Source organism: Rhea pennata, chromosome 1 (genome assembly GCF_028389875.1).
Source record: "Rhea pennata isolate bPtePen1 chromosome 1, bPtePen1.pri, whole genome shotgun sequence".
NCBI classification, from domain to species: domain Eukaryota; kingdom Metazoa; phylum Chordata; class Aves; order Rheiformes; family Rheidae; genus Rhea; species Rhea pennata.
In genome coordinates this window covers 192760121-192786492 of record NC_084663.1, presented here as the reverse complement: position 1 = coordinate 192786492, position 26372 = coordinate 192760121, and the positions used below count along the sequence as shown (strand labels likewise).

Below are 26372 nucleotides of genomic sequence, written 5' to 3'. Positions count from 1 at the left end.
TTCTTTGATAGACTTGAGATTCAGCTGAGAAAATTTTTTAGTTCTTAAATGACTTATCAAGGTCTAACCAGAGTCTTTGCTTAAAATGAACTGAACTCGTTTTGCCCTTTTAGCTCACCTGAAATTGTACCAGTTACTGATGTTAATCAGTTTTTAACATCATCTTCTGAACGGGAGATTTTGGTCTCTAAGCTACAGGGTTCTACATCTTATCACATGCCTTACATTTGTAAAGTTTCTAGGTTCCTTCAGGTGTCCTCATTCTTTAGGGCAGAGAAGAGAAAGATCTGTCTATTTGGTTAAGCATTTATTACTTTCCGCTTCCTACACAAACTGTTCTGTGCTAAGTATGGGAGTTACAGTTTTTTAGGACTCATGCACAGGAATGCACAGTAGTGGCCTTGGTTATCTGCCATCAACAGTGAAAACGGTACTGACTTATAGCAGAAATACTGAAAACAGTTAAAGCAGCAAGTCAGGAGATACCAGTAAAATGAACTTTATTTTAAAGCTCATTAAAAGGCTTCACAATAACACTAACAGGATTAGCATTTCCTTCATTTTATGTACCCCACAAGAAAAATGTATTGTTTAGCAAGAGACGAAACATAAGTGTTTCTGCATGCTACTAACACATTTCACCATCTTATTATCCATTAACTGCTTTGGACTGCAATCAAAGACCTCAGAACAGAAGGATTTTTTTCTGGAGAGTCCTTATGAATGGGATAGACACTGGCTTTTTATTGACATACCCAATTAGATGACCAGATGAAAGAAAACTACCTTGGCATCTACAAATGCCTACGAAGGTTTTGTTTACCACCTCTTGAAGGAGCAGTATATTTCAGAGCAAGGGCTTCTTTTCATCTTTAGTGATACAAATGGTTAATACTGCACAGAAGCTTAGTATGAACTAACAATTCCACAGGAATCTGAAAGTTACCAAGGCAATTTTCCTTTTAGGATAGTCATGACTACCACTATCATTATTCTTCCTCCCATAATACAGCATATTCCAGACACATTTTAAGAAAAAAAATATAAATAGTTCCTGAAACAATGCATCCCCCCCACCCTGCCCCTGTCACGTAAGACAGCAAAACTATCTTCTGTCATGGGATGAAATAACTTGCAAGTGCAGTGGTTTAGTCCAAGTCCATACTCATGGTGTTTTGATCACTTGGATGACATTCACCATTTTGTTGAGGCATTTCAGAATTTTTGTCATCTTCTCCCATGTCTTCATTTTTATAATCACTCCGTTCATTTAATGGATTTTCTTCCTTAGGAGAGTCAACTTTTGGTTTTGGTTGTGTTACAATAGGCTCACAGATATTGTTCAACTCCTGCAAGAGAGAGGAAAGACCTATGGTCAGAAAAATATTAAGGACCCACTGGCTTCAGTGTGCAGAGTCCTGTGCTCGTTACTGTCTGAAACTTGTCTCTTTACTTGCTTGCCAAGTCCAAACTGACAAGTACAGATTGCAGCCTGAAATAACTTAACTGATTTACTTTTTAATAACTGATTTACTTTATATAAAAGTTCTGTAGACAAAGTATTTCATTTAACATTTCATTTTGTGCATGTCTTTCAAGACTATCCTGTACCTGCCAATAGTACTGAAAAACAACCCAACTTTTCAAGGTGACAGAGACATGTATACTGTCTATAGCCCCATGGGATTGTATACAGTATTTTATGAACTCCTCTACCTTCTATTCAAGTGCATGCTACCCATACTTTCTAACTACACTTCAAAAACACTGCAGCAGTAAGATTAAATGTGAAAAACAACAAAACAACAAAAAACAACCGGTCAGTCTAGCTTTAGCACCAGCCTCTAAAATTAGGTTTTTTTCAGTACTTACCTGTAGCTTTGCCTTAATTTCACTTGAATGCACAGCTGGATCCTGATCTAAACTCCTCTTAGCCTGTGCACTTACAGCGTTATTCATCCACTCCACCATTTCACCAACACACTTCTCTACTTTCATCATTTCCATTTCATCAATATGTATGTATTTTTCATCCTGAAAATACAGATGTTTTGTATTAGTTAATGTCAAGTTCACTGGCGTCAAGTTCTGCTGAAAAGGCTATTCCAATTAATTACAATTTATCATCTTCATTGATATTGAAAATAAACAGAAGTTGGCAACAAGCCAGATCTGTTACAGCAAGAGACATCAAGAAATCAAAACGTCAAAATACAGCTTCCTTTGATAATCAAGCAAGAGAAATAGCTCACAGAAGGGAATGGAGGCTTCACGAACAGGTCATGCAATAAGATAACATGACATTTGTAACTGAATTGCTAAAGGAAAGCCTGCCCTCTCTTTGGCCATCTTATGTTAAGATGGTGCCATTCTGCTGTACGCAGAAACGGGAAACTTAGAGTAACTCAGCTTTGGGAGCATTCCCCACTGTGCCATACTAACAGTTATGCAAATAACTAACAGAGAGGGGGAAGGACCTACCCAGCAACACAACCTATGATTTTGACTGTGAATTCAGAAGATTGATTTGAATATTAAACCTATTATATTCAGTGATGTTAGCTATTTCAAGATGCTGTAATATTACTGCATGATTCAGTTAATAAAAACGGTTTTAAAATCTACAGCTGTGAAGACAATTGTTTCTATTGCAAGTTTCAATGTAAAATTTAATTAGTTTGAGTGTTATGAGCTTGCCCTATTTAAACTGGTAAGCTGAAAGTCATAGACTAAATTCAGAGGCAGGCATGCTTGTGAAGAAAGTGATTTTCATGTGGCATTGACAAAAAAAAGGATACATCATATATATAACATACTGTATGTTTTAGTTTATCCTTAATTGTCTTTTATACTCATGCTTCTCAGCATGGCACCAGATCCATTCTTGCTCCTGAAAAAACTGGAATGTACACCTGTAACATACACCTTAAATAAGCCAGATTAGTTTTTAAAAGATCAAAAATCGGACTACAGTCTAGCCTTCACTTTTTATGAGAATGCCCTTTTGAGCCTGAAAATATCCACAGAAGTATGGAGCAACTGCAGCCAAGTACTGGGAGACATTTGTGGTGTTAAACTTCATAACCTATACAACAGTACATGCAGATTACCTGAGAGTGAATTTGAAACTTCTGCCAGCTAGTGGGCCTCAGTGAAATTGTGTGGTAGAAGATACATATTTCAGGGCACTTACTTTATTCCTGAATTCCCCAGCTATTGTAGCATAATATTGGAGCCTGCGTCCCAGTTCTTCTAACAGTCTCGGTCGTTCTTCTGCTTCTTGATAGCGCATTTCAATTGGAGTACCTAATTTCTAAAAAAAAAAAAAAAAAAGCATTTCCTATGCATTACACAGTTCACTAACATTCATTAACACTGTTTCTTGTGGTATTTTGGAAATTTTGGTTTTTGGGGACACAAACAGACCTACCTTTAAATCCTCCAATTTGTCTACATATACCTGCTTAGCTTCATCCTCACCCTCTTCATACAGCCAGCCTTCTGTCTCTGTTAGGAGTGCAGAGAATCCTTGCAGATCCTATGTGTCAATATAATTCAATATGTTCAGCATCAAAATATAAACTAATTGACTCTGCTTGTCTTACACAGACAGGACAGTTAAATGTAAGTATTATTCTTAGCTTCCTGAAGGGAAACTGCATTTCTACTGCAGCTTTTGCTTAGTTAAGGCAATTACATTCTTACCAGCTTCCTAACTGGGAAATACAAGTCTGCAATATAGGTAGCATTTATTTGCAACTGGTCGCCTTGGATTCAGCCAGTGCCTGGAGTGTGGCTTTAATTCATGCCTTTGGTTATAGATACTATTTTGCAGCTTCCACTTTTAATCACCAACTTTATCTGGAAACATAACTTCACTACCTAGTGACAAAATTTCTTCTCAGGGATATACACTATTTGCAAAACCAGAACCTTGATCAGTCACAGCCATCATTCAAATAAGTAACCATTTTCAGCTATTTCCAGGATGGATATGATAAAGCTTCATCAAGAAATACAGAATATATATTTGATGATAATGTTTTCAGATAAGCTCTTGAAACTATAACCTACCTTTTCACAAACAAATTTTTCATATGGTCCAGACAACTTGTCTCTAAACTCATACACATATTCTTCCACTGCATTCTTTGCATCATTTCTTTCTTTTTCCAGTTTGTCTTGCATAATCATCTTACCCTGCATAACAGAAAGTTTTAGTGAAATATCTACATTCAAATGGTATCATAAAAAGCATAGCTTCGGTGAAACTAATAATCCCACAGAGGCCTTGGTTCATGTAACTGCTAACATTCTGATAGCTACACCTGATATTCATCTGAAAAAAACAGGATGTCCTTCTCTAGATTGAATAGCTTGAAGCAATCTGATCAGGGAATGCTGTTTATAAGACTATCGCTATAGATGATGCTTCATTCTTTTTGATTAACATTTGTCAGCTACATTTATGTGGACAGTGCGTTAGCTCACAGTAAATTAGGTGTCAGAGTCTACATTCAGGAGTTATATTAAAAAATAACAGGTTGCCATAAAAAGCAGAGAAATGTTAAATAACTGATCAAGAAAGCAGCCAGGCCACATTAACTCACCTCTGTTTCAATATACATATTGAGGAGATCTTTTCCTAACTGCCAAACCAAGTTAGCTTCAATAGGCAGTTCCACATTTTTCACTTTTATCTTGGGTTTTTTAGCTTCTGGAGGCTGATCACCTTTCTTCTCATTTGTCTGAGTTGGAGAGAAGAAAAATAAGGTAAGATTCCTGACTTTTCTGATGATGTAACACTTGGATGGGTAGAAACATTCCTGGGTAGAACATGCACAGATCTTCTGTGTTCTTTCATAATTTTCAATATACGCTTTTAAGTCATTTTCCCTTTCAAGGATTACATCTCATTCTAGCCTGTTTACAGCCCATTAATGGACAGTATTGAGCAACAGGAAGGGCATTTCCCAGATATATGGCCTATCTGCAGTTTTTACAGAAGTGCCCATTGGTAGCTTAGCACTTCACTAATGATGGTGACAGTGGCAGGACTTTAGACAAAAGCATTTTCCATCCATATAAAAGCAAACTAGCAGCAATATCATGCAGATTCGTATTTTCACATAGATTATTTCCTCTTAGGTTTAAGAATCCCCAATTCCACCATCTCTCAGCAGGTCTAGTATGCTTGGCCTCTAACATCTTTTGAACAAACTGAAATTTCTGCAACCCAGACCAACTAGTTGTGTAACACTGCATAAAGACAGGGATGTGATAGAGAGGAAATTCCATGTAGGATTTTTTTCAAACTCTGGTGGGGGGGGGAATCATTAGAAGCTATACAGATCATTTTTCATAATACAAGAACAGAAATGAAAGAGGTCCTGAGCACCACATTCCTTACTTTTCTGGAGTATGTTACCATTTTAAATGCCACCATTATAGAGTATAACATTTTCAACAGAGTTAAAGGGTCACTCACTTTCTTGACATCTGGGATTTTGTTTTCTTCAGAGGGAGGTTCTGATGAAGGGGAAGACTGTGGCGTTTGCTGACCATCAGTTTGTACCTGGGACTGTGTTCCAGCCTCACTGTTCTCTTGCTGGATATTTTTCTGAAATGAAAGCCCAGGCACAAAGGATGTAGAAGGCATGTGCACTTGTATTTAAAAGTTATAGGGCACTTCACTTCTGACACACATACTATATACAATGTGCCCTACAAAGCATCCTGTGCACATGCAGACACACACGTGCTGTAACTAACAGAGATACAAACTAGGCAAAAGTCCGGAAAGAATTAGTGAAAATGCTGCCAGTGCCCAGCTGGCAGACTAAACCTTGCGTGTGTGTTACCACTTTTTCTTACTGAAAGCAGCTTTTATTTTACTCATCCCCTCAGAAAGTTATTAAAACAAAGTCTACCATAACAATACTGCATTATTCCCCCACTGTCCCCCTTCCTTAAATGCTGTAGAACAATCCAGTTTTCCCTTTCACAAGTAGTTTCAAAGCTTGACTAATATGCAGGATTATAAACAAACCCCTTCAACACAGAGCACAGATGACTAATAATCCAAATTGAATCCTCCTATTTGGAGCACACGGATAATAAGTACAGCAGCTGCAAGTAAGCCCACCCTCAAGTAACCCCCCTGTTGCTTTTGGCTATATTGGAGGTTAACTTGGCACTTTTTGAGCAGGCCCTACAATTGATTTTTGAAATACACTTTCAGGATAGCAGCACTAAACTCCCATTTTTATAAAGACACTTTTTCCTGACAGCTTTGTACATCTCAATTAACCTCACTTTTCCTCCTTAAAAAAAAAGTCACTTTTCCTAAGTATTTAACAGCAGAATGCACTTTCATCAGTAAGGACATTCATGCACAAAAAAGATCAACTCACATCATTAGAATTTTCAGGAGGCCTCTGGTCCTGAGATTCTACTTCTGTTTCGACAGTGACATCTTCACTTTCCTCAGTTTTAACTGGTTCCACCATGGATGCAGTGGACACACTGAAAATTCCGTGAGTATTGACACGGACTTTCACTTTGACTTTAGACTTTTCTCCATCCTTCTGGGCTGCCACGTTCTGTATAACGTACCTACCTACAAACAAACAAAAAAAAATATTCACATAACAGCATTAACTATGTAACATTATAGAGTTAGGAAAATACCTCCCTCTTTCATACAAAAATGCTTTTTCTATGTATTTGATCATGCCAATAGAACCTGAGAAATTCATAGCTCATTAATTTCTCACCAGGGCACTCCACAAGGAGCAAAACTGCTAATTGGAGGGGACAGAAATCTAGAAGTATCACTGCAGCTTAAGCCTGTATTTCTGGCTCCATGCTAACTGTGCCTAATATTAAAGAACACATTTTCACCTTAGGTTTTAGGCTTGTAAAGTTCAGTCCACAAATCTAAGACAAAATTGAATGCTTTTTCATATCTAGCTGAACATCAAGAGTAAGTTCTAAAAGCCATTAAGATGCCTTACTACCTGGGCAAATCTGAGTCCCCAAAATGAAATTAATACTACTGAAGACATAAAATTGGCTGAATACTAGCACATTTCTGTGTACAACTCAAAATGGAGAATGCTTTTCTTCATCTAGGGTAGGTTTTCCTGACACCAGTAATGTAGAATAAATACCAAACATAAAAGCTCACCATCCTATAGCCATGCTGTCTGTAATGCAATAATGGGATAAAACAAAAACTACATGAAGATTTAGTTTAATGCAAGTGTTTTAACAAATATCTTTAATGCATGTTATTATCCAGTATAGAAACAGTAATTTTGGAAGCGTAAATATTTTTCATTTTCAGCTTCTAATATCCACATAAATCTGTCATTATGTTTTGCTGAGGCAGAATTTGTAGTTGTGACCCCCGTAATATTTGAAATAAGTGTTGTGAAAGTAAGAAACAGACAGACAACTAGTTCAGAAGCATATGAAAAGTCAGATCTCCTTCATACAAACTTAGAAGTAGGCAAGCTTTTTTTCTGCCTACTACATGGTTATGTTTATCACCAAAACAGTGACCTGGAGATTATGGTGCTCATGTAACTGTTAAGTAGCAATTAATTTCAGCACAGGATGAATATACGTGCTCTCACATGCATCATTTGTTGTCATGGATCTGGTCTTCATGCGTATGAGCTTTTATCTGCCTGCTTTAGAGACTGAAGACTGTAATCCCTTCTTGCACCAGTAATAGTGGTGTTGTGACCTGTCCTCTCTTTTGACAGCTTCATCTCAAGTACTGACTCACTCATTAGAGCTATTAACAATTCTGTTCTGAGTAAAGAGTTAGTGCTGGGCAAGTGGAAGCCAATCTGATTTTGAAATTCAACGCTTAATTTGCAGACCAGCAGTTACACATCTTTTCATTTGCTAAAGTTATGTTAAGTTGAACAGACAAATCCCACTATTGGTCTTCACAATAATGGTTACAGAAATGGAAGTCTGTTGTTTCTATGACTACAAAATGCCCTGATGGTTTCTAAGAGAGTATTTGACTTCTGTGACCATCAGTGAAACAACCACATCATTTACTTCAAAATAGGAAAAAAAATTGATGGTTCCTGTTAGAACAATAATTATAGGTAACTGCAGTTTATTATATATTAGCCAAAGTATCTGTAAATCAGAGGGACATAGTTCTGCCCTATGTAGTCTCCCAATCACCTCCAAAGTATTTGTAAAAACTAATCTTTAATACTAGCATTCTGATATACTATAATGTAAGTGTACTGTTAACAAAACAGCTGTATTGCGAAATACCTAACCAGTGGGTAGTTTGGGTATAAACAAAACAGAAGAAAACAGAAGAGAAACTTATTCCTGAGAAGAAAGATTTGTCATTCCTTCTACCAACCTTAAAAAATAAAGTGTAATAACTGTTAAGCTTTCTAACAAAACCAAGCAATTACTTGACAGTAACAAACTTGTATCTTAATCCTACTGTGTAAACATACAACATCTGATTCCATGCTTAGAACTCAAGAGCAAGTATTTAACTGGCCTGTTACCATCACAATCTCTCTGCATTCTAAACTCTGTAACTAATTTTTAATTTACCAAAAATAAGAAACAGCTGCTCATAAATGTTACCAATGCAATTCAAATCACTACTATAGTCTTGTAGTTGCCACTAGCTCAGGCTGTCTTGATTAAAACTTACTCAACATTAAAGGAAATCCATGTACAGAAAACTGCAGTAACTAATAATTCAAGTGTTTTATCATTTCACTGCTACTAGTAATTCATACTTAAGTTTTCTACATACAGAAGGTATTTTTCAAATGTTCCTAGCTTGCTTTAATGAAAGGTAGAAAAGACAATTAAAGGAAGCTAAGAAGCATCTCTTGCAATTATAGTCCCATTTTAGGTCTTGTCATTCTTTTCCAGTTCCTCCTCATCTGTTCATCACACTGAGGCACCTTCTGAAGCTAGGCAAAACCCACACTGTTACCTATGAAATGGGACTGCTGAAAATAGTCCTCCAGACATAGAAGACTAAATATATATCCATCATACATCTGCACTGTAACACAACGCAGCATGTTACTATTGCAGAGTTAATTTAAGACCAACACTGATACCAAGCAATATGAGACAGCAACATTTCCACAATAATTACTTACCAATTTTTGTCTCAGGATATGGGACTCCATTAGGATCAGAATAAAAAGCTTCCAACTCAAATGGACCCTTCCTATAGAAGGTAAGAACTTTGGAGAAAGGTGCTGCATGATTTCTGCTGAACACCTCATGGACCCTATAAACAAGGGATAACATCAGTCTTAGCAAAATGTTTTAGCTGAAGTGTTCTGATTTAGGGTCAACACACTGCTTTGACAAATTTACCCTTCTGGGCATTTCCAAGAGTCTTTGCTACTATTCAGCAAGACGGGGGGGGGGGGGGGGGGAGGATTTACCATTGCGTACTAATGCTAAATTACCCTACTCCACTCATTTTGATTTGGGTCTCAGAAGCAAGTAAGTTTAGATGTAGATGGAAAGTTGAGTGACAGACTATCAGCAGAATTGCAAAATTTGTTTCCTCTGAAGATGTTACTATTCCAAGCTCTGAGTACAATTTAAATCATAATTTGCACCCTTCCTCAGTTAGACTCAAAATAATTATAGCCCTGCTAATTCCTTACTTATTTGCCTTCTATAGCTCAGCTGAAAACCCTGACACCAGATTATTAATCCTTCCCTGATATGACAAGGGAGCAGAGAGAGGAGAGAGAAGTGTGGGGGGGGGGGGGAAGAGAAATCTCACATCTCAGTTTTCTGTTCTTTCTCTAGGCTCTGTCCCACATTATGTCAGTCTGATTCTAATTTCCAACTAATTTTTTATCTTCCAGCTATGACAGGATCTTGTCTAGTAACCTAAGTGTGAGAAAATAAGTGCTTCACTTCAAATGCAAACCTACAGTGTGCAGTCAGAAATCTATCACCTATCAAGCATTAGGTTCTGCATCCCCACAGAAGAAAATGACAAAAGACTAAAGGCTGAACTACAGAGAACACAGGAAAAGGACAGGTCCCTCTATTACTCTCCATAACTTCTTAAAAGATGAATTTAGATCTCTGTACATCCTGAACAGCAAGAACCACATTTCCTATAAGCATGGCATAATTAATAGTGGCGCAATGCCATAGCTAAGTGTCTTAAGACACTGCAGTTGCAGGAAATCCTCTTCTCTTACAAGTCAATGAAATCACAGAAGAGTTAAATCCTTGCTTCTGCTTTCAGCCAGACAAGCAGTATCCACAGAAGCTATGTAATGCATAACATTCCTACTAAAGCAGTAATTGAGAAAGGTGTTAAGACGACCTTGAATAAAAAACAGAAGGAAAATGTGATCAGAATCTAACAGTTCATATAGATCATTTTGTATTCAAAAAACCAGACAAGCAGATAAGGAAACAAGACATTGACTGACAGCTTACTGAAGTTGTAATTTATTTATTTTTGAAATATATGAGGATTGTTATGGCTAAAATTTTATGCTTTTATACAGAATCCTGCCATTAGACTCTGACAGAGGCCCTACACGGTCTCTGCATCAGAATGCCAAGATCATAATTTAAATGCAACCAAGGACATTATCCTTGAATTCTGAAGGCCAAAAATCTTCCGAGAACTGTATTTTGAGCTACTTACCCCTCAGTGTCTTCAGCTTCTGTGTTCCACAATAGAGATATTGGGAATGGTGTCGCATCTGTCACAGAGAATTCTCTCACTTTGAAAGCTGGGGAAAGAATTGCACACTAAAAGAAAACAGACGTGTTACAGTTGGTTAACTGCTCTTTCCGCTCCCTGCCCCTCACAATACATTAGAGCATCTTTCTATAAACAGGGGAAAATGAGAATGGTGTTGGCTTTATTAAAATGGAGTTAGGTGAGTTGCTTGATTTTAATGAAATCTGTTAAGAAAACAAAAATCTCCTATAGAAGTGTTTACATTCTATGGATTAGTGGGACATTTGGCCCACTCTCAAGACAACCCAATTATTCTTAGTTCCAACGTTTAATCTAAGAATGTCAGTTTTTATTTTTACTATACTTTGTAAAAATGCAACAGTCTAAAGAAATAGGACTGCAAAGAATGGAAGTGCTGCATTACTTAGCCCTAAAAGAAACAGTGTTTGTCTTACAGGTCCTGCTTCTTCCTCTCTTGAGGATTGACTGCGAGTGATGGAAAGCAATTAGTAAGATGGGATAAAGAAACAAGACAAAGCAGATGGAATGAAATAAGAGAATGAGTAAAGCAGAAAAGGAAGGAGAAAGGAATGCTTTGCCTTTAAAAAAAGGCATCTATATAATCCACTTGGACTGGAAACCGTAAAAAAAAAAATAGGGAAGCATGAAGACAACAGTAGAATAAAAGTCAGTTTTACATGGATGGAAAGTTGGATACCAGAAAATGCAGGCCTGCAGTGTCTTTGGCTCTACATAGAGGCTTTTTACACACTTTGGTGATGAGAAATTCTTCTCTTAGGTTGACAACTTATATTTTTCTTTAAAGATTCCTATATCCTGTTCTTTTAAAGAGAAGAGTGGCCTGCTTATGGAATACACTGAACAGTAGTACTTTAAACAAAATAACATACTATAGAAGAGCACTATGAACTCTAAAAGCATAGTTCCATAAACAGACTAGTGAACAACTGTCCCTTATCTGCTTTTAAAGGAACCACTCTTAATGTGGTTCTTTTCTGTGGTCTTCTAACATTTCTCCTAACCACTTCACTAGCTCTCCCAGAAGCGTAAAGATTCTCAAGGGTTGCCAATACAGTACCTGCAGAGCACAGCCTCTAGCTATGGCTTCATCTGCATTCAATGTTGTACTGACATCTTTGCCAAAGAATTTAGCAATCCTCTCTTTGACAGCAGGAATGCGGGTTGCTCCTCCAACAATCTCTACAGCAGTCACATCTTCGACTTTCAGTTGTGTTTGTTCCATCAATGAAAGTAGAGGCACCTCTAACCTTTGCAGTAAGTCAGCACACAGTTCTTCAAATTGAGATCTAAGGAACAGAATAAAATTATATCAAAATATGTCTATCTCACTACTATGATTTCCTAGTGTTTTTGTTTCTAAACTGACTCTGGCCAGATTTGTTAACTACATTGCAACAACAGACTTAAGATTAAGCACCTGTGAGCAGACTGAGCAACAGACAAAGCAGTGCACGAACAGCTGATCTACAGAGTTTCCTATGCTGTTATCAATGAAGTTAATCAATTAAACTGCAAGATGAAAGTATTGTTTGGGCAGGGGCTGTATTTTTGCCTCTGAACAGAGGTAACTGGTAAGAATACAAAAAGCACTGGAGCTTCCTTTACTATAGAAACCTATTCCCTAAGTACTGGAAACTAAACAGTCACTAGACATGAGTTACAAGACTAGCAGTAATTACAAATGAAGTTGTGGCTATGAGCATGTACATGTGTTTTAAAAGAAAAAAGACCTTATCTACACTGCACCATAATCAACTCATCCTCCAATAGTAGTGTTTCTATCCTCCATTTCTCTGTTAATATCCACAATACAGTAAAAATAGAAAAAGTTCCATTTGTTGCTATCTTAATGGTATGGGATTTAGGTTACCAAAATATAGAGGACACCTATAAGTCCAATCAATCCCACCAGTCTGGTTTGCACGCATCTGTCTATGGTTTTAAGAATGTGTCATTCTACTAAGAGAATCTATGCTTATCCTGCACACATTACTACACTCAAACAGTGCATCTCTTGCTCAGGTAGCTGAACATTACATTTTAGCCTTAGTTATTCTAGCATTAAAAGAAAGTGCCACAGCTCTTCAGTGTTTGCCCTGACCTCTATCACAAAAAAGTCTTTAGGACATGGGAAGAAGCAGTTTAAGAAATGTGGCCAGCAAAGCAACTGCCTGGCTTAGACCTCACCTGTTCATTTTTCCAGATACATCAGTATCATTCATGAAACACTCAATATTTAGGGGAATGTCTGTGCTATTTGAACTCATCAGTTTCTTCAGCTTCTCACACTCTTGATACAGACGAAGAAGAGCTCGAACTTTAGCTTTTGGATCCAGTTTGTACTTTGCTTTTATTTCCGCACAGAAGTAATCTACTAACTTTCCATCAAAGTTTCTTCCACCTAGAAAAGGGTCAAATGTTGTGCCAAGTACCTGGTTTGAAAGAACACAATTATTTAGTCTTACGCTCAGTGAAAAATCAAATGTTGTAGCAGTCTTCCAACATCAGCAAGCCTTTATTTCCAAAAAGAAGTTGGAGACATGTCAGCCTACATTCCAACATACAGGCTCTATTTTAACCAGCTACATCATGGTTAAACTGAAGACCAATTTTTGGCTGATGTAAGCCTAAACAACTAAATGATAACCCTAAGCAGCCACAATCTAAGCAGTAACACTTACTCATTTAGATAAAACAGTAATTCCAACCATACTGTGTACCTTATATTGGTATACACTGAGCAATTTACATCCTCTGCTTAAAACCATTCTAATGGAAGGCATTGATAAAAGTTGTCTTCATCTTTCATCTTTGCCACTGCACATGCATTAGATTATTTCTGAATTTATTTAAGCAAAGTAGAATTACAGATTATTTGATTTTTATGTTTCATAAAGAGTTTTATTTTCAGCTAGTCTTACTACCTTTAGTTTACTCTTGTTAAATGCACAGGCTGATACTTGAAATGCAGAATGTCCCATATCAACAAACACTACTATCCGTGGCTTCTCTTCAGGAGCTGGAAGGTCTTGTTTATAAATTCCATAGTTCAGAGCCACTGTAAAACAAGTGTCAGATATTATCATTGCAATCTTTAGTGAGTCTCCAAGTACATGTTCACAAGAATGGGATGATATTAGCTATAGTATCAAAAAAAAGCAAGAGAAAAACAGATTTGTACTTAACATAATATATCTATGCAAGGTCTTACCTATACAGAAGTTTTACCCTGTTAATATATGCCCTAGAATCTGAGAAGCAAAAAAAAAAAAAAAAAAAAAAGAAAAAAAAAAAAAAAAACTCTTAATCATGTATATGCTCTATCCCCAAATGCTTAAGTTTGCAAGTCTAAGCAGCAAGGACCCTGCTTGGGGTGCTTGGGGGGCTATTTACTTTGATCTCAGTTTATGAATAGCTCAGTTTAAGCTTTTAGGTATCAGAAATTCAGTGTTCAGAAGAAGTTTTGCATTTACAAGGAGTACCACAGGCATGAAGGTTTTGTCCGAGAATGCTATGAACAGGCAGCAGAGGCTTGTCAAAGGGAAGAATCTCAGCCTAAGCAGAGAATATCAGGCAATGACAGCTCATGAAGTGCGCCAGAAGTATAAAATAGGAGCAAATGGAGCATATAAACACAGGATGACAGAGTCAGGGACACATCAGAAACTCTACAGCAGCAGCCTGGATGGAGAGTAAAGTCAAAGCTAGGAATGAGGCTGACGCAGTAACAGACTAAAAATGAAAGCCTACAGAGTTTCAGCTACCTCAGTGTAGGAAAGGCTGAGATTCTGGAATAACAGACAGAATGTGCAAGACATTTGAGTATGATAAAAAAAATCTCATGTGGAAAATAACAGCCCAGGTTAGAGGTCACATTATCAAGCAAGAGAATTAGAGCATTAAAGAAACTTGTAAGGAAGGCTGCGAATAAGTGCTCTAAAAAGCAAGGTTTTGTAGTCAGCGAATTTCTTACGTGACAAGAATGCAACACTGGCTCCCCTCTCTCACATCAAAACCAGTAGTTCCAGACCATCTGGAACAAGGACAGCCTGGTTTCTCACTGAGGAAAGGTTAGAGTTTTTCAAATTCTGGAGTTTAATAAAGGTCTCCCTGCAGTTGGCATACTCATTTTTACCTGCGTGGATTCTCTGGGATCTAAAAAACCACTCTCAGTGTAACAGTAGTCCCTCCTACGGCCAAGTCATGAACAAGTGCTTAAATAAAGAACAGAAGCTCTATTTTATGTAGTATATCTAAGTGCTACATCTTTGAGATCTACATTTGGTTGGAACTGTGTGTTGTTCTGACCACTCATTTAATGATTTTATTCTTGACTTTATATTCAGACTGAATACAATACCTTTGTATATGGGCTAAAACGAATTTACAAGCATAACTTCATAATCACAGCACAAGGCAGCAGCTGTACTTGCCTTTTATTATGACAGGAAAGGAAAACTATTTTGCTTTTCTGTCCTATTATAAACCAGGATCTCTTTCCACAGGTATTATCAAAGATTCTTAAATTTAAAATGTTAGAAAACATTTTTTTATTCATCCCTCAAGCCAGGAAAGCAAAATGAGAAGTGCGATATGCTACATATATGCTGGTGGTGCTAAGGATATAAAAGAGCTTATCTGCATTCCTGCATACTCAAGGCATCTCAAGGCAAAGATTCTAGTGATCCTTGCTAAGAAGTCCTGAAAAGTTTAAGGTTCACATATGGCCAAAAACTGAGCTGATGCAAGTGTTCTGCCAAATAAACAAAAAAGAAAATGACAACACCCCTGTGGTAAGGCTTTTAGCTGGCCATACTGTCCATCATGACAGGTCATCTTCAAAGGAGGCATGAAGGGTTACCTCTCTTTCACTTAAAAAAAAAAAAAAAAAGTTGAAAAGTTGAAATGGTTCTTTTTGAATGCCCAATTAAGTGTTTTTTTGTGGAGATGGATTTCTTTATAAATACTTTAAAAATGAGATTTGAACATTAAAGCAGGGAGCTGGACATTTGTCTCTGCTCCTCCTCTTTCTACATCCAAGAGACACGCAGTCCTGCTGAATACTGCAGCTCAGAGGACTACACACACAAGCATGAGATACAAGTGTATCTACTGTGGGATCCACACTTACCCAGCTCAAGAAATCAAACTGCCACATGCTCTCTATAGCACTTTTTGCTATACAAATGAGAAACTAAGCTCTTCGATTTTTATATTGTCAGGCTTGCTCCTCATTAAGTGTAAATACAGTGTGTTCAATATAAAAATCTTAATACTGATCAAATGGCAAAGTTCACTAACAACTCTACACTTTACCATAAATATGTATCTGCAAATAATTCTAGAAAACATGAAAATATCAATGTATCAATGGATGTTTAAGATTATTTTACTCTTAAAAAAAATGATTCAGAAACATGAATCCACCTGGTGTTCACCAAAAATTGTAATAGGGAAAGTTCCTGTATCTTCAAACAAAACAAAACACTCCCAACTTTTCTGATTCAAACACATACAGAAAACCTGGGAAGACTTAGGATAAGACTTGCTTTTAGAAAGACCAGATAAACTGTTTTTTTTAAACCAATTATTTTTAAGTGTCCTGAACACATCAGCAAAGAGGATTAAAAGTTGTATTTAATTTTTTTTTAAACCCACAATTACACAGACAAAACTTCTTAAAATATTAAATTATGAAGATTATTCAAGAAACTTCTTTCAAAAGTGTTTAATCTGATAGCTGTTCATTAGAAGGTTTCTCCCTCTGAAATCTGGACACTAAACTAAATGGATCAATAGTCTAGGCATGTGTGATGTCTCTTAAGTAAGCACACAGCAAGATAACTATCACTAAAGCTTCAAGTCATCTACACTTGCATACAGAGGACATTAATGTGAAAGATGAAGTCAAGAGGAGAGCAACAACTGTTTTGAACAAATTTGTTCGTAGTGCCTGATTTTTAAAACCGGTCCTATTTCTTAGTGTACTTAAATGTACCTTTACCATACACAAGTTTGCAGAAACTGTTATTCTACCATACTTACCTGCTGTCATGTCATTCATTAATCTAAGACAGTTTAATCCAACAATCTGAGCTGCATCCAGAACAGATCTCCTTTCAGCATCTGTGAAAAATGACGGAACCTGAAAAAAGCCAGTAAGAACAGAAAGTTATTTCCAAAACACTGTTTGCAAAATACCGTTCATTTTAAAATTTTCATTTAAGAATAGTGTCTGTTCTACATCTTTAAGACATTACAAGATTTTAACGTAACTACTGTACTGAATCGAGGTTTGAAATATTCTATTCAATCATAGCAGATGGAATTAAGCTAACATCAGCTAATTTACACTGGTGCAACAGTACTAGTACACCAGTAGCAAGAAGCAAATGAAATTCTATACAAACAGTACGAACTTGAGCAAGAAAGCAGAACTTGAATTGCAAGTGCAAAGTATGCAAACAGGTATTACAGAGATATTACGGAGAAAGACATAGAAGAATCAGTCACAGTTAGTTCAGATATTCCTGTCCAAGAAAAAAAAAAAGTACATCAGTATTATAGATGAGAGGTATAAAGAAACAACGGATAATATGCATAAAGAGAATCTGTTTTGGCTGAAGTGACCAAGTGACTTGGGGGGGAGGGGAAAGAATGGTAAGAGATTCTGAAGGAGTATATAACTGAAAACTTGCTACAGCTTTGGTACTGGACAGTGACCTCTGATGTCCTCAGAGACTGAAACCACATCATTAGAAGACACTAACTTTCCAGTTTCTGACTGGAGAACAAATTCTTCTAATAACAGAGCCAAATATTCCTAGATGCAACAACTTCTGAGTGACACGGTACACAGAGGTGAATTACACTTAAGCACTGCAATCGAATGACTGTTCGTTATCTGAGGTCCCTTCATGTGCAGACATAAATTGAAAAAAAAAATTACCTTACTGAAAAGATTAATTTCTGTCCTATTTTTATTCAAGTTCTCAGCTACCAGAGGGCATACTTTGATAAACAAAAGTATCTTTACTGAATAGTGTGCTCAGACATGGAATCTAGTTGTAGCAGGGTACACACGTGGATCCAAGAAATGCTCTTGGGCCCTGAAGTTCAGACATCATCAAGAAAATGAGTTCATGAAGTAGTTCAAGGACTAGAATAGGGAAGTGGCCTGGGATTTCTTGAAGTCTAAAGCTCTAAAGCTAGTTAGGATTAATCTCTTTGTAAGTGCTTATATTGTTTCTTTTTCACTATATGCAAATAGAAACAGAATGCCCTCAATAGCTGAAGTTCAAAAATATATTGTTCCTTTACATTATAGTTACTTACTGAAATAACACAGTCTGTTACTGGCTTCTTCAGGTTACTTTCTGCAGTTTCCTTTAATTTAGTCAGCAACATGGCTGAAATTTGCTCCACACTGAAGATATGCTCCTCATCCATATACATGACCTGGATAGAAAGAAAAAAAAAAGGGGGGGGGGGGAAACAATTCCACAATTTCAGCTGGAGAAAAACTTATTTAACATCTTTGGACATGCTGCTGCCTAATACTCTTTCAATCCCCAAAAGCTTAATTAGCCCTTTATAAAACTTCTACAATTTAATTTACTACTCGAGTGCCTACAGAAGCAGTAACTATTTTGACACAGACTTAAGCATCAAGAACAATATTATCTCTGTAGATGAAGAAAATGGCTGAATGTTTCAAGTAATTTAGAAAGTGAAATGAGTGTAAAACATGAATAAGACAAGGTCCCACAGTACTAAGCCAAAAAAGCGAAAACAGCCATCATTTGAAAATTGCTGACAACTGCAGAAAAGTATGGAATTACATGCTGATCATCACCCCTGAAATTTTCTCCCTTAAAAGCCTAACCACCAAGATGGTAATTTTAAAATGAAGAGCTACACATAAAAGCTTCACCTTACACATATAAAACTGTAAGCTTAAGATATAAAGCTCAATAAAAAGTTAATTCTCATCTTGCTCCCTCCTAAAAATTACTACTGAATCACTAGTTTTCTGTGTACTACAATAAATGCCAATAATGAAGGGAAAGAATATTTTATGATTGATGCTTAAAGTAGTATTTGCCTTTTATTCACATCATTTCAACTTGGGAAAAACAACAACAGGGCATTATAGTTTCATTGAAACAACTGGTCACAAAATACCTCAGTTCTACTGAATGCTATTTACTAAATCTATTCCCCCCTCATCCCGTTCAATAGAAAAACACACTCATTTGCTCTCCAAATGAAGTGAGGAACAAAAAGAAATACCAAGTAGCACTGTTCTCTCAATACCACACTTTCTTATGCAATAAAATACATCTATACTTATTGCAATTAAAGGAAAACATTAGTTTGTGTGTAACTGTTATCACAAGTCACAATCTGCATCAAAAACATGTCTCATCCTTTGTAAAACTTGACTACACTTCCAGTCAGAAAATGCAGTCTAACGCATAATCTCTTATGCAATCTATTCATTACTTAGCCTGATTTAAACTGAAGTTCTGAGGCATGTTCAGTTCAGTCCAGTTCAAGGCATGGAGAAAAGATGAAAACATAAGCCTGCAGCCCTAAGCTAGAGCCTTTATTTGGAAAGCAGCATTATAGTCTGTTATGCCAGCAAACCTGTCATTACTAGTATCTTTATACAGTTCTTTAGATGAATCTAATGTTAGTAACTGCATCTCTTTTCTAGAAAGAGCTGACATTGTTCCAACAAACTCCTTGTAGTATGAGCAAGGCACAAACCTGTATTATGCTGTAAAGACTGTTTTTGAACACCTGCTGCAACTAACTTACAGGATACCAGACAGTCCACTAAAAAGTAGTCACTCACTTGTAACTAAGATTTTAGAGTTCCTACCACTTGAGGAGGAGTATGTAACTATGTAATTAGAATGTTACAATGCATTCCATGCAAGAGAGACAGAAAAAGGTTAATACTTCAAAGTAAAGCCACATAACCATGTAACTATCTTAGCAGTTTTTCCCCTGCAATGTTTGATCTACACATGCAATTTGTCAGCAAGGAAGCTTATATTTGAGCAAGTACTTGCAATGAGGTTTTATCTGACAGTTAATATATATCATTTAAAGATGAAGTTGGCTATTCATACAACAGCTCCTCTGTATGAGAAAGGTTAAAGAAAACCTTTAGAAATTAAACAAAACCTAGATTTCTATGATTAAATGCTGAAATGTAAAATTTTCCATTTGGCTATAAAAAAAACCGGGAAGTTGTACTGCAAAACTTACTTTTACTCCAACACCACCATTCTTCATAGGAACCAAATCATAGCTCAACTTTTCTTTTTCCTTCTGAACAAAAGGATCATTGAACGCACGGCCATGAAATCTCTTGAAGTTAGATACTGTGTTGTTGGCATGAGTAATTTGCTGTAAAGAAAAAACAGAGTATTTTGAAAACTATTCTTGATCACCCTCCAATGTACAACATCGCTCTATACAACCCCAAGCACCAGTTAAGTTTTAGGATGACCTTTCGGTTACTTGCTACATTAATTTCAACAGCACATGTAATTGCTATCTGGTACCACAGCTCCATCCTAGCTCTTTATTGCAGGAGACCTGAATGAGTCAGAGCTACATTACACTAGTAGCTCTAAAATCTTGAAGCAATCAGGTGAGCAGTAACAGGTGTCTAAAGTAGTAGATACTGTAAAACCTAATTTAGTTGCAGTTCAAATAATTACAGATAGAAGCCAGTTTTGCTATCATTGACTTCCCATGACTACAAATTAGCACCACAATCCTAGCCATCTTACCTCCAGTCAGGTTTTTTGCCCCATTACATTATGTACAAGCAATTGTTTGTTCAGTCATTCAGTTTCAAGCTGACCAGTCTCCTGATCCAGTTCAGCATTTACTGGCTTTTTTCCTGAGTTACTTTCAAACCAGTCCAGTTCCCTTGTTCAGCCACAAAAACTATTGGGCCAGACCAAAGGAGGATACAGTATGATAACAAGCAGAAACATGAGACTGTGGAACCAGTGCCGGTTTAAAGTATACGTTGAAATACACTGCAAGCTCCCTCTAGAACTAACCCAGAGAAGCATTCTAGATGACTAGAGCAGCCTAAAAGACATACACCTCATATATATATGCAAAGATCATCATGAATGTTATGAAGCCTATTCCATTGGATGGAAACTACAGAAGTATATTGTTCTGTCTTGCATCATTTCAAGCAGGCATCAACAGATTCCACAGCAGTAAGTCAATGGACAAACACACTGAGGAAGACTTCTTGCCTCTACTACCCTCAAAGGAAACTATCACCTTCTTTTTACATGCAAAATTATCCATCGCAGGATTGAAGAACTAAAACTATATCTTATATTGATAAATTATATTTCTGTGAGAGTTCTCCAGCAGGAAAACCCCAACAACAGACAAGCAGTCGATATCCATACTACTAGACACTAACTTCCAAACAAGATCATGTGTGTGGGGAAAAGATGTCACACAAACTCCCCATCGGAAATAGTTCCCAGCCTATTCTAACTGCCAAACAGTGTCCAGCAATTGCAATGGAGAATACTAGTTTCTACAGGCCAGAATCATACCAGCAGCTATTTCAATACTTTAATATAACAAAGTATTTAAGTTCTAGTGCCCAAAGCCATTTCCTGGCATTGTTTCATTATTTGTATAGCCATAACTTCATACTACTTGAATGCTCTGTAACTCACAGTTGTACTGTGAAAGAATGTGGATGTAAAAATAATTATTATGGAGTGGACAGAGAAGCACAAACATTCTGGTGGCTTTTTATAACCTAATCTAGAATTAAACACAACGCCTTTTCCAAGAGAACAATCTTAAGATATTTTTAGAGCAGTTTTATGACATTAGCTCTCCAGCATGTTTCAGTATCTTCTTGCTTAGTCATAATTAAGAAAGCTGAGATTATGGTTGGTTAACTGAGACACTGCTACTCACATCCAGCGCTCCTGAGACTTACCTAATATGTCACAGAATTTCTTAAAAAAAAAAAAAATCACTAGCTCAAGTAAGAGACCATCTCTGCTTATTCTGAGCTTTCTCACATATAGTCATTCTTGAAATCATTAGTCAGGATTTTTTTTTAATTAAGAAACTTATTACTCAATCGAGTAAATAATCATTTTCCTCCTTGATATATGCAGCTACTACATCCAAGTCACCAAGAATATAACTCTCCGTTGTCCAAGTCAAGAAACTTCCACATTTACAAAAGAAACCTGATCTATACAACAGCTGTTCAATAAAACTAGATGGCTTACAACAAGAGGAATTCATGCTCTGAAATCTTTCATCCTTTGAAGTTTCACATTTTTTTTCTTCTGGTAAAAATATTTTGTTTCAACTGCTATGACAATTAAGCATGAAATACTTGATATATTAACATCCCTTAAAGGCTAGCTAGTCTGAAGGCAACTGTTCAAAGCAGGCAAAAACCAACACCATTGTGTACAAGTATACATACTTTTAAATGCAATTTTAAGAGGCAATCTACTCCACTTTCAGTTTACTTGAAGTTCTGGACAGAATTTTATAGAATGAACCTAATAAATAGAGATTTAATAATATTGTTATAACTTTCAGTTAGTCTCATGAGAATCTATGTGGAATTTAGGTCATTTGTTTTGACTAATAAGTTATTTTTGTACACAAATTAATTATGACTTAAAACAGTGGAAGCCAACAGATAAACAGATGTAATGATAAAAAATGAAATTTCTGTAAGGCAAGAAGAAAAACCACCCACGTTTATTGCATTACATTGAATGTTCTGAATGTTAATCTGTAACTGAAGATGTACATGTGCTTACGAACATGCAAATTATTCTTATTCCCTTGGCTATTGAAAATTAAGAAGGGAAACTAATAGTGGGGGAAAAAAACCTCTCCTTTAGTGCTCTCTCCATGTAAGTCTATTGTAGTGCCTTTACTACATGAGAGGTCTGCACAGCTCAACACAGACTGCATGCATGGTCTATACTGGCAGTAGTTATACAACAACCTACAAAAGAGGGGGTTACAAATACTTGAGAATTTAATCATTGCATTTAGTTACTTTAAGATGTGTCAGAATTGAGATTTTTTTTTAATTAAAATATGACTACAAAATAACTTGAAATATTTAAAGCCCCTCGTAGGGCAGCTAAATCAAACAAAAATGAAGACTTACACCATTAAAAAACAAACAAACAAAAAAACCAAACACATAGGCACTTATCTTCCAAAGAAACCAAAGGTAAAAAGGTACTTAAATAGCTTTAAAAATCTGGGTCAGGAGTGTTGATTCATATCTAATTTTAAGAAATTATACTCATTATTTAAAACGCTTTCCCTCAAATGCAAGAAAATCCTGCAGAAAAGCATTAGGACATGAAACCTGATGATTAAGTTGTCACAAGAATTGTTCAACCAGAAGATACCACCATTAATAAAATAGAAAGTAGTAATGTTCTTGCTAAAACAACTTGCATCTCCTTGCATTCTTTGCAGGAAGCATGGCAGCATAGCACAGCATTTCTAAAATAAAGTGATTAACTAACAAGAAGAAATTATTTGATTTTAGTGACACTGGTACCTGAACAAGAGTTTGCACTAACTGTTCTACTGCCACTCACAAATGTCAGGAAATGACCTACCTGGTTTTTAGCTGAGACACCAATAGCTCTGTTTTTGGATCCAAATGAAACAACTGACCTGAAAAAGAGCAACAGCTTAATTAATACCATACTGACAATAAATGGTACTGAGAACCACTGTGGATACATTTTTACAACTGTGTAAAACCCGAAACTGTTTCTGTTGAAGTGAGGTTCTTACAGCTTGTGGTAACACACTACAGTAAGAGTCTTAGCCATTTTAAAGTCTTGGCTTGAATCCAGGACTTTTCACAATGCCTTATTCAAATACAGTTAAGTATGATGATTAGTTAAGATGTCACATCCAGATTCCATCCTACCCATTTCTGTTCAGCTGCTCACAACTTCAAAACTCTTGCTTTGAGCCTGAGGCTTTCTATATCTAACCTCAGAATAAAGGTAAACTGCTCTAGGCAGTTATAAGAAAATCCACTCAGCTAACTGAACTACCCTACTGTAGGGAAACTGCCTTTTTTTTTTTTTTTTTTTTTTTTTTTTTTTGGGGGGGGGGGGGACACGCAAGGCACTAAAATATCCTTTTTTTTTTTTTTTTTGATGTGGCTAAATTAAAATAGATGAAATCTAGAACTTTCAAATTCAACATACTCTCATGTATACTCTGGGGAATGGTTTCAATAAAAACTAGACTGCTAAACTTCATCACCAACAGAACGACTACAAAACAGATTTTACTTGTGTGTATTACTAAGTCGTAAACTGTTTTAACTGCCCGCAGCAATACACATTTACACAAGAGAAAACAATGCAATCCTACAGTTGAATCTTCTCCCGTTATCCCCCGAGAAAATTAAGCCCAAGCTAACCTTAAAAGTTAATTCACCACAAAGCTGAGGATTTCGTTTCCATTACTACCTCTCGCCAGCCACACGGGAGATCCCACCTGCTAACAGAGACTTTCCTCTGACCTGTGTGCACCGCATCACATTCCCTGGGTGGCAGAATGTCCCCACGTCGCAAGTACATACTTTCCCAGCCTGCCGCACCATTAGGCTTACAAACACTCCCACTGCGAGCTGCCCTCGTTTTCCAAGTTAAGACGTGCTCCCTCAAGACAGGCTTCAGCAATGTCTCCAGGTGGGCAGTCTGCTGCATGATACCCCCACCGCCGAGGGGCGGCGGCGCTCTGCCGGGGCTCCGCCGCCGCAGCGCCCGAGGGACGGCTCGCCTCAGTTCCCCCGGAGCCGGCCGCCTCCGTTGTGAGGGAGCCCGGTGCGGGCGCTGGGCGCCGGCTGAGGGCAGCACGCCGAGCGGGGCTAACTGCGGCGGGGGTCGCCTGCTTCCCCTCACACCCCATAGCGGGCCTAGCCCCCTCCCTCGGCAGCCTGGAAGCTTCCAGCACCTTCCGGCGCGGAGCCGACCGCTAACACCCCCCAATTCCCCCCGGCGGGGGAGCCCCACCGGGGTAACGGCTCCCGCCCCCACCCCGCACTCACGGCGTGCAACGGTCGCTGAACTCGTTGGCGACGGTCTCGATGCCGCCGGCCCGCGCCACGGCGATGTAGCAGCTCTGGAAGCCCAGGTCGAAGCCCACCACAGCCATGGCCCCGCCGCCAGGGGCTGCCCGCTCCGCACCCCCACTGCAGTTGCGCGTGGCCCTTGCCCGCTCCCGGCACTACGGCCGCCCCAGCCCCACGCCTGGCCCCGGCTCTGGTGGCGGTCCCGCGCGCGGCGTCTCCGGGCGCTGAGGTGAGGGGGAAGGAGGCCGGCACCGCCGCTTTAAATATGACAATGAGACGAAGTTTCCAGAAACTGCGGCAACCACTCACCGGCTCCACGTGCGGCTTCCGTTTCCGCCTTCGGCGGCATTCTCGAACAATTCCTGCCAATCAGCGGCGCCGAGGCTCTGTGACGTAAGCCGTTCTCATGACGACCGCGGACGCCGCCGGCTCTGAGAGGACAAGGGAGGAGGCGGGGCGGGTTTGCACCGGGGCTGTCAAAGCCGTGGGGCGTGGCCAAACGGCGGGAAGGGGCGTGGCCGAGGAGCGAAAGGGCGGGCGGGGGGAGGTGCGCGGAACGCCTAGGGGTGGTTTTGGCGCGTGCGCGCGGTGGCGAACGTTAAACGGATCTTCCGCGCCGCGCCGCGCCGCGCGCTGGGGGGGGGGGGGGGGAGAGCTCGCCGCAGCAGGAGCAGCAGCAGCAGCAGCACTGTTGTGGCGCCGCCCGCAGCGTCGTCCCCTTGTCTCCTCGTCCTCCTTTGCTCTGCCTCTCTAGCCGCCTTCCCTTCCTTGCTCCTCAGCTTGTTTTCTTCCTCTCCCCCGGCCGCCTCTGCCCCCGAGGTGGCGACGCCCAGGTGCGCAGTGCTTCAACCATGGCGGTGTGGAGCCGTGCCCCGCCGGCCGCGGGAGCCACAGGGCCGGGCAGCCACTCAGCGCAGCGGGCTGCGGCTGCCTGAGGGATCCACTGGGCCGCTGATGCAGTGGAGTAGTGCTCTGTTAGAAAGCAGATTGCTCAGCTCTACTTTCCCCTTCAGGGAATTTGCCTTTTGCTGAGCCTCTATGCATGGAAGCATGGTAGCTAAGCAGCTAGCTGTGACAATATCCCTAGCCCTCTAGCTCACGGGGGCTGTGGTTTGTGTGTTTTTATTTTTTTTTATGGACTGAGGTGTCACATAATTAGTTGTTTATTGAACTTCCTGTTGAGTTACTGTTAATACTAGGAAAAAGCAACAGAGCAAATTAAAAAAAATGCTCTCAGTCACTTGTGCTTCTGAAGACTTTTTTTTTGTCAAGTGTCATAATCCACAATAGTATAATGTTCATTTGTTTTTTTCTCCTAGCTATTCAATTTTAGATAACTCTTCAAGACCCCTGGTACAGGCAGGCCTTCTTAGCCACTCGCCTCCTTCCTCCCATATGGAGGCCTAGCAGGAACACAGATTTCATTTC

At 38.5% G+C, this 26372-nt stretch overlaps 1 protein-coding gene across 2 annotated transcripts; it reads right to left on the bottom strand.

Annotated features, from left to right (window-relative positions):
- Positions 1-483: 483 nt before the first annotated feature.
- HSPH1 (heat shock protein family H (Hsp110) member 1) lies at positions 484-25229 on the bottom strand. Of its 2 annotated transcripts, XM_062567150.1 has the most exons (18): positions 24921-25229; positions 23467-23524; positions 20063-20203; positions 18119-18241; positions 16829-16928; positions 13708-13841; positions 12971-13215; positions 11841-12069; positions 10703-10809; positions 9171-9304; positions 6414-6619; positions 5489-5620; positions 4611-4748; positions 4075-4200; positions 3431-3538; positions 3194-3313; positions 1873-2034; positions 484-1349 (listed from the first exon to the last, which is right to left on the bottom strand). In XM_062567150.1, the coding sequence occupies exons 1-18, from the start codon at positions 25025-25027 to the stop codon at positions 1149-1151; spliced, it is 2571 nt and encodes an 856-aa protein (XP_062423134.1). In that variant the 5' UTR covers positions 25028-25229; the 3' UTR covers positions 484-1148. The 2 variants fall into 2 exon arrangements, with proteins under 2 accessions (XP_062423134.1, XP_062423135.1); XM_062567151.1 differs by lacking the exon at positions 5489-5620 and having other exon boundaries at positions 24921-25228.
- Positions 25230-26372: the final 1143 nt, after the last annotated feature.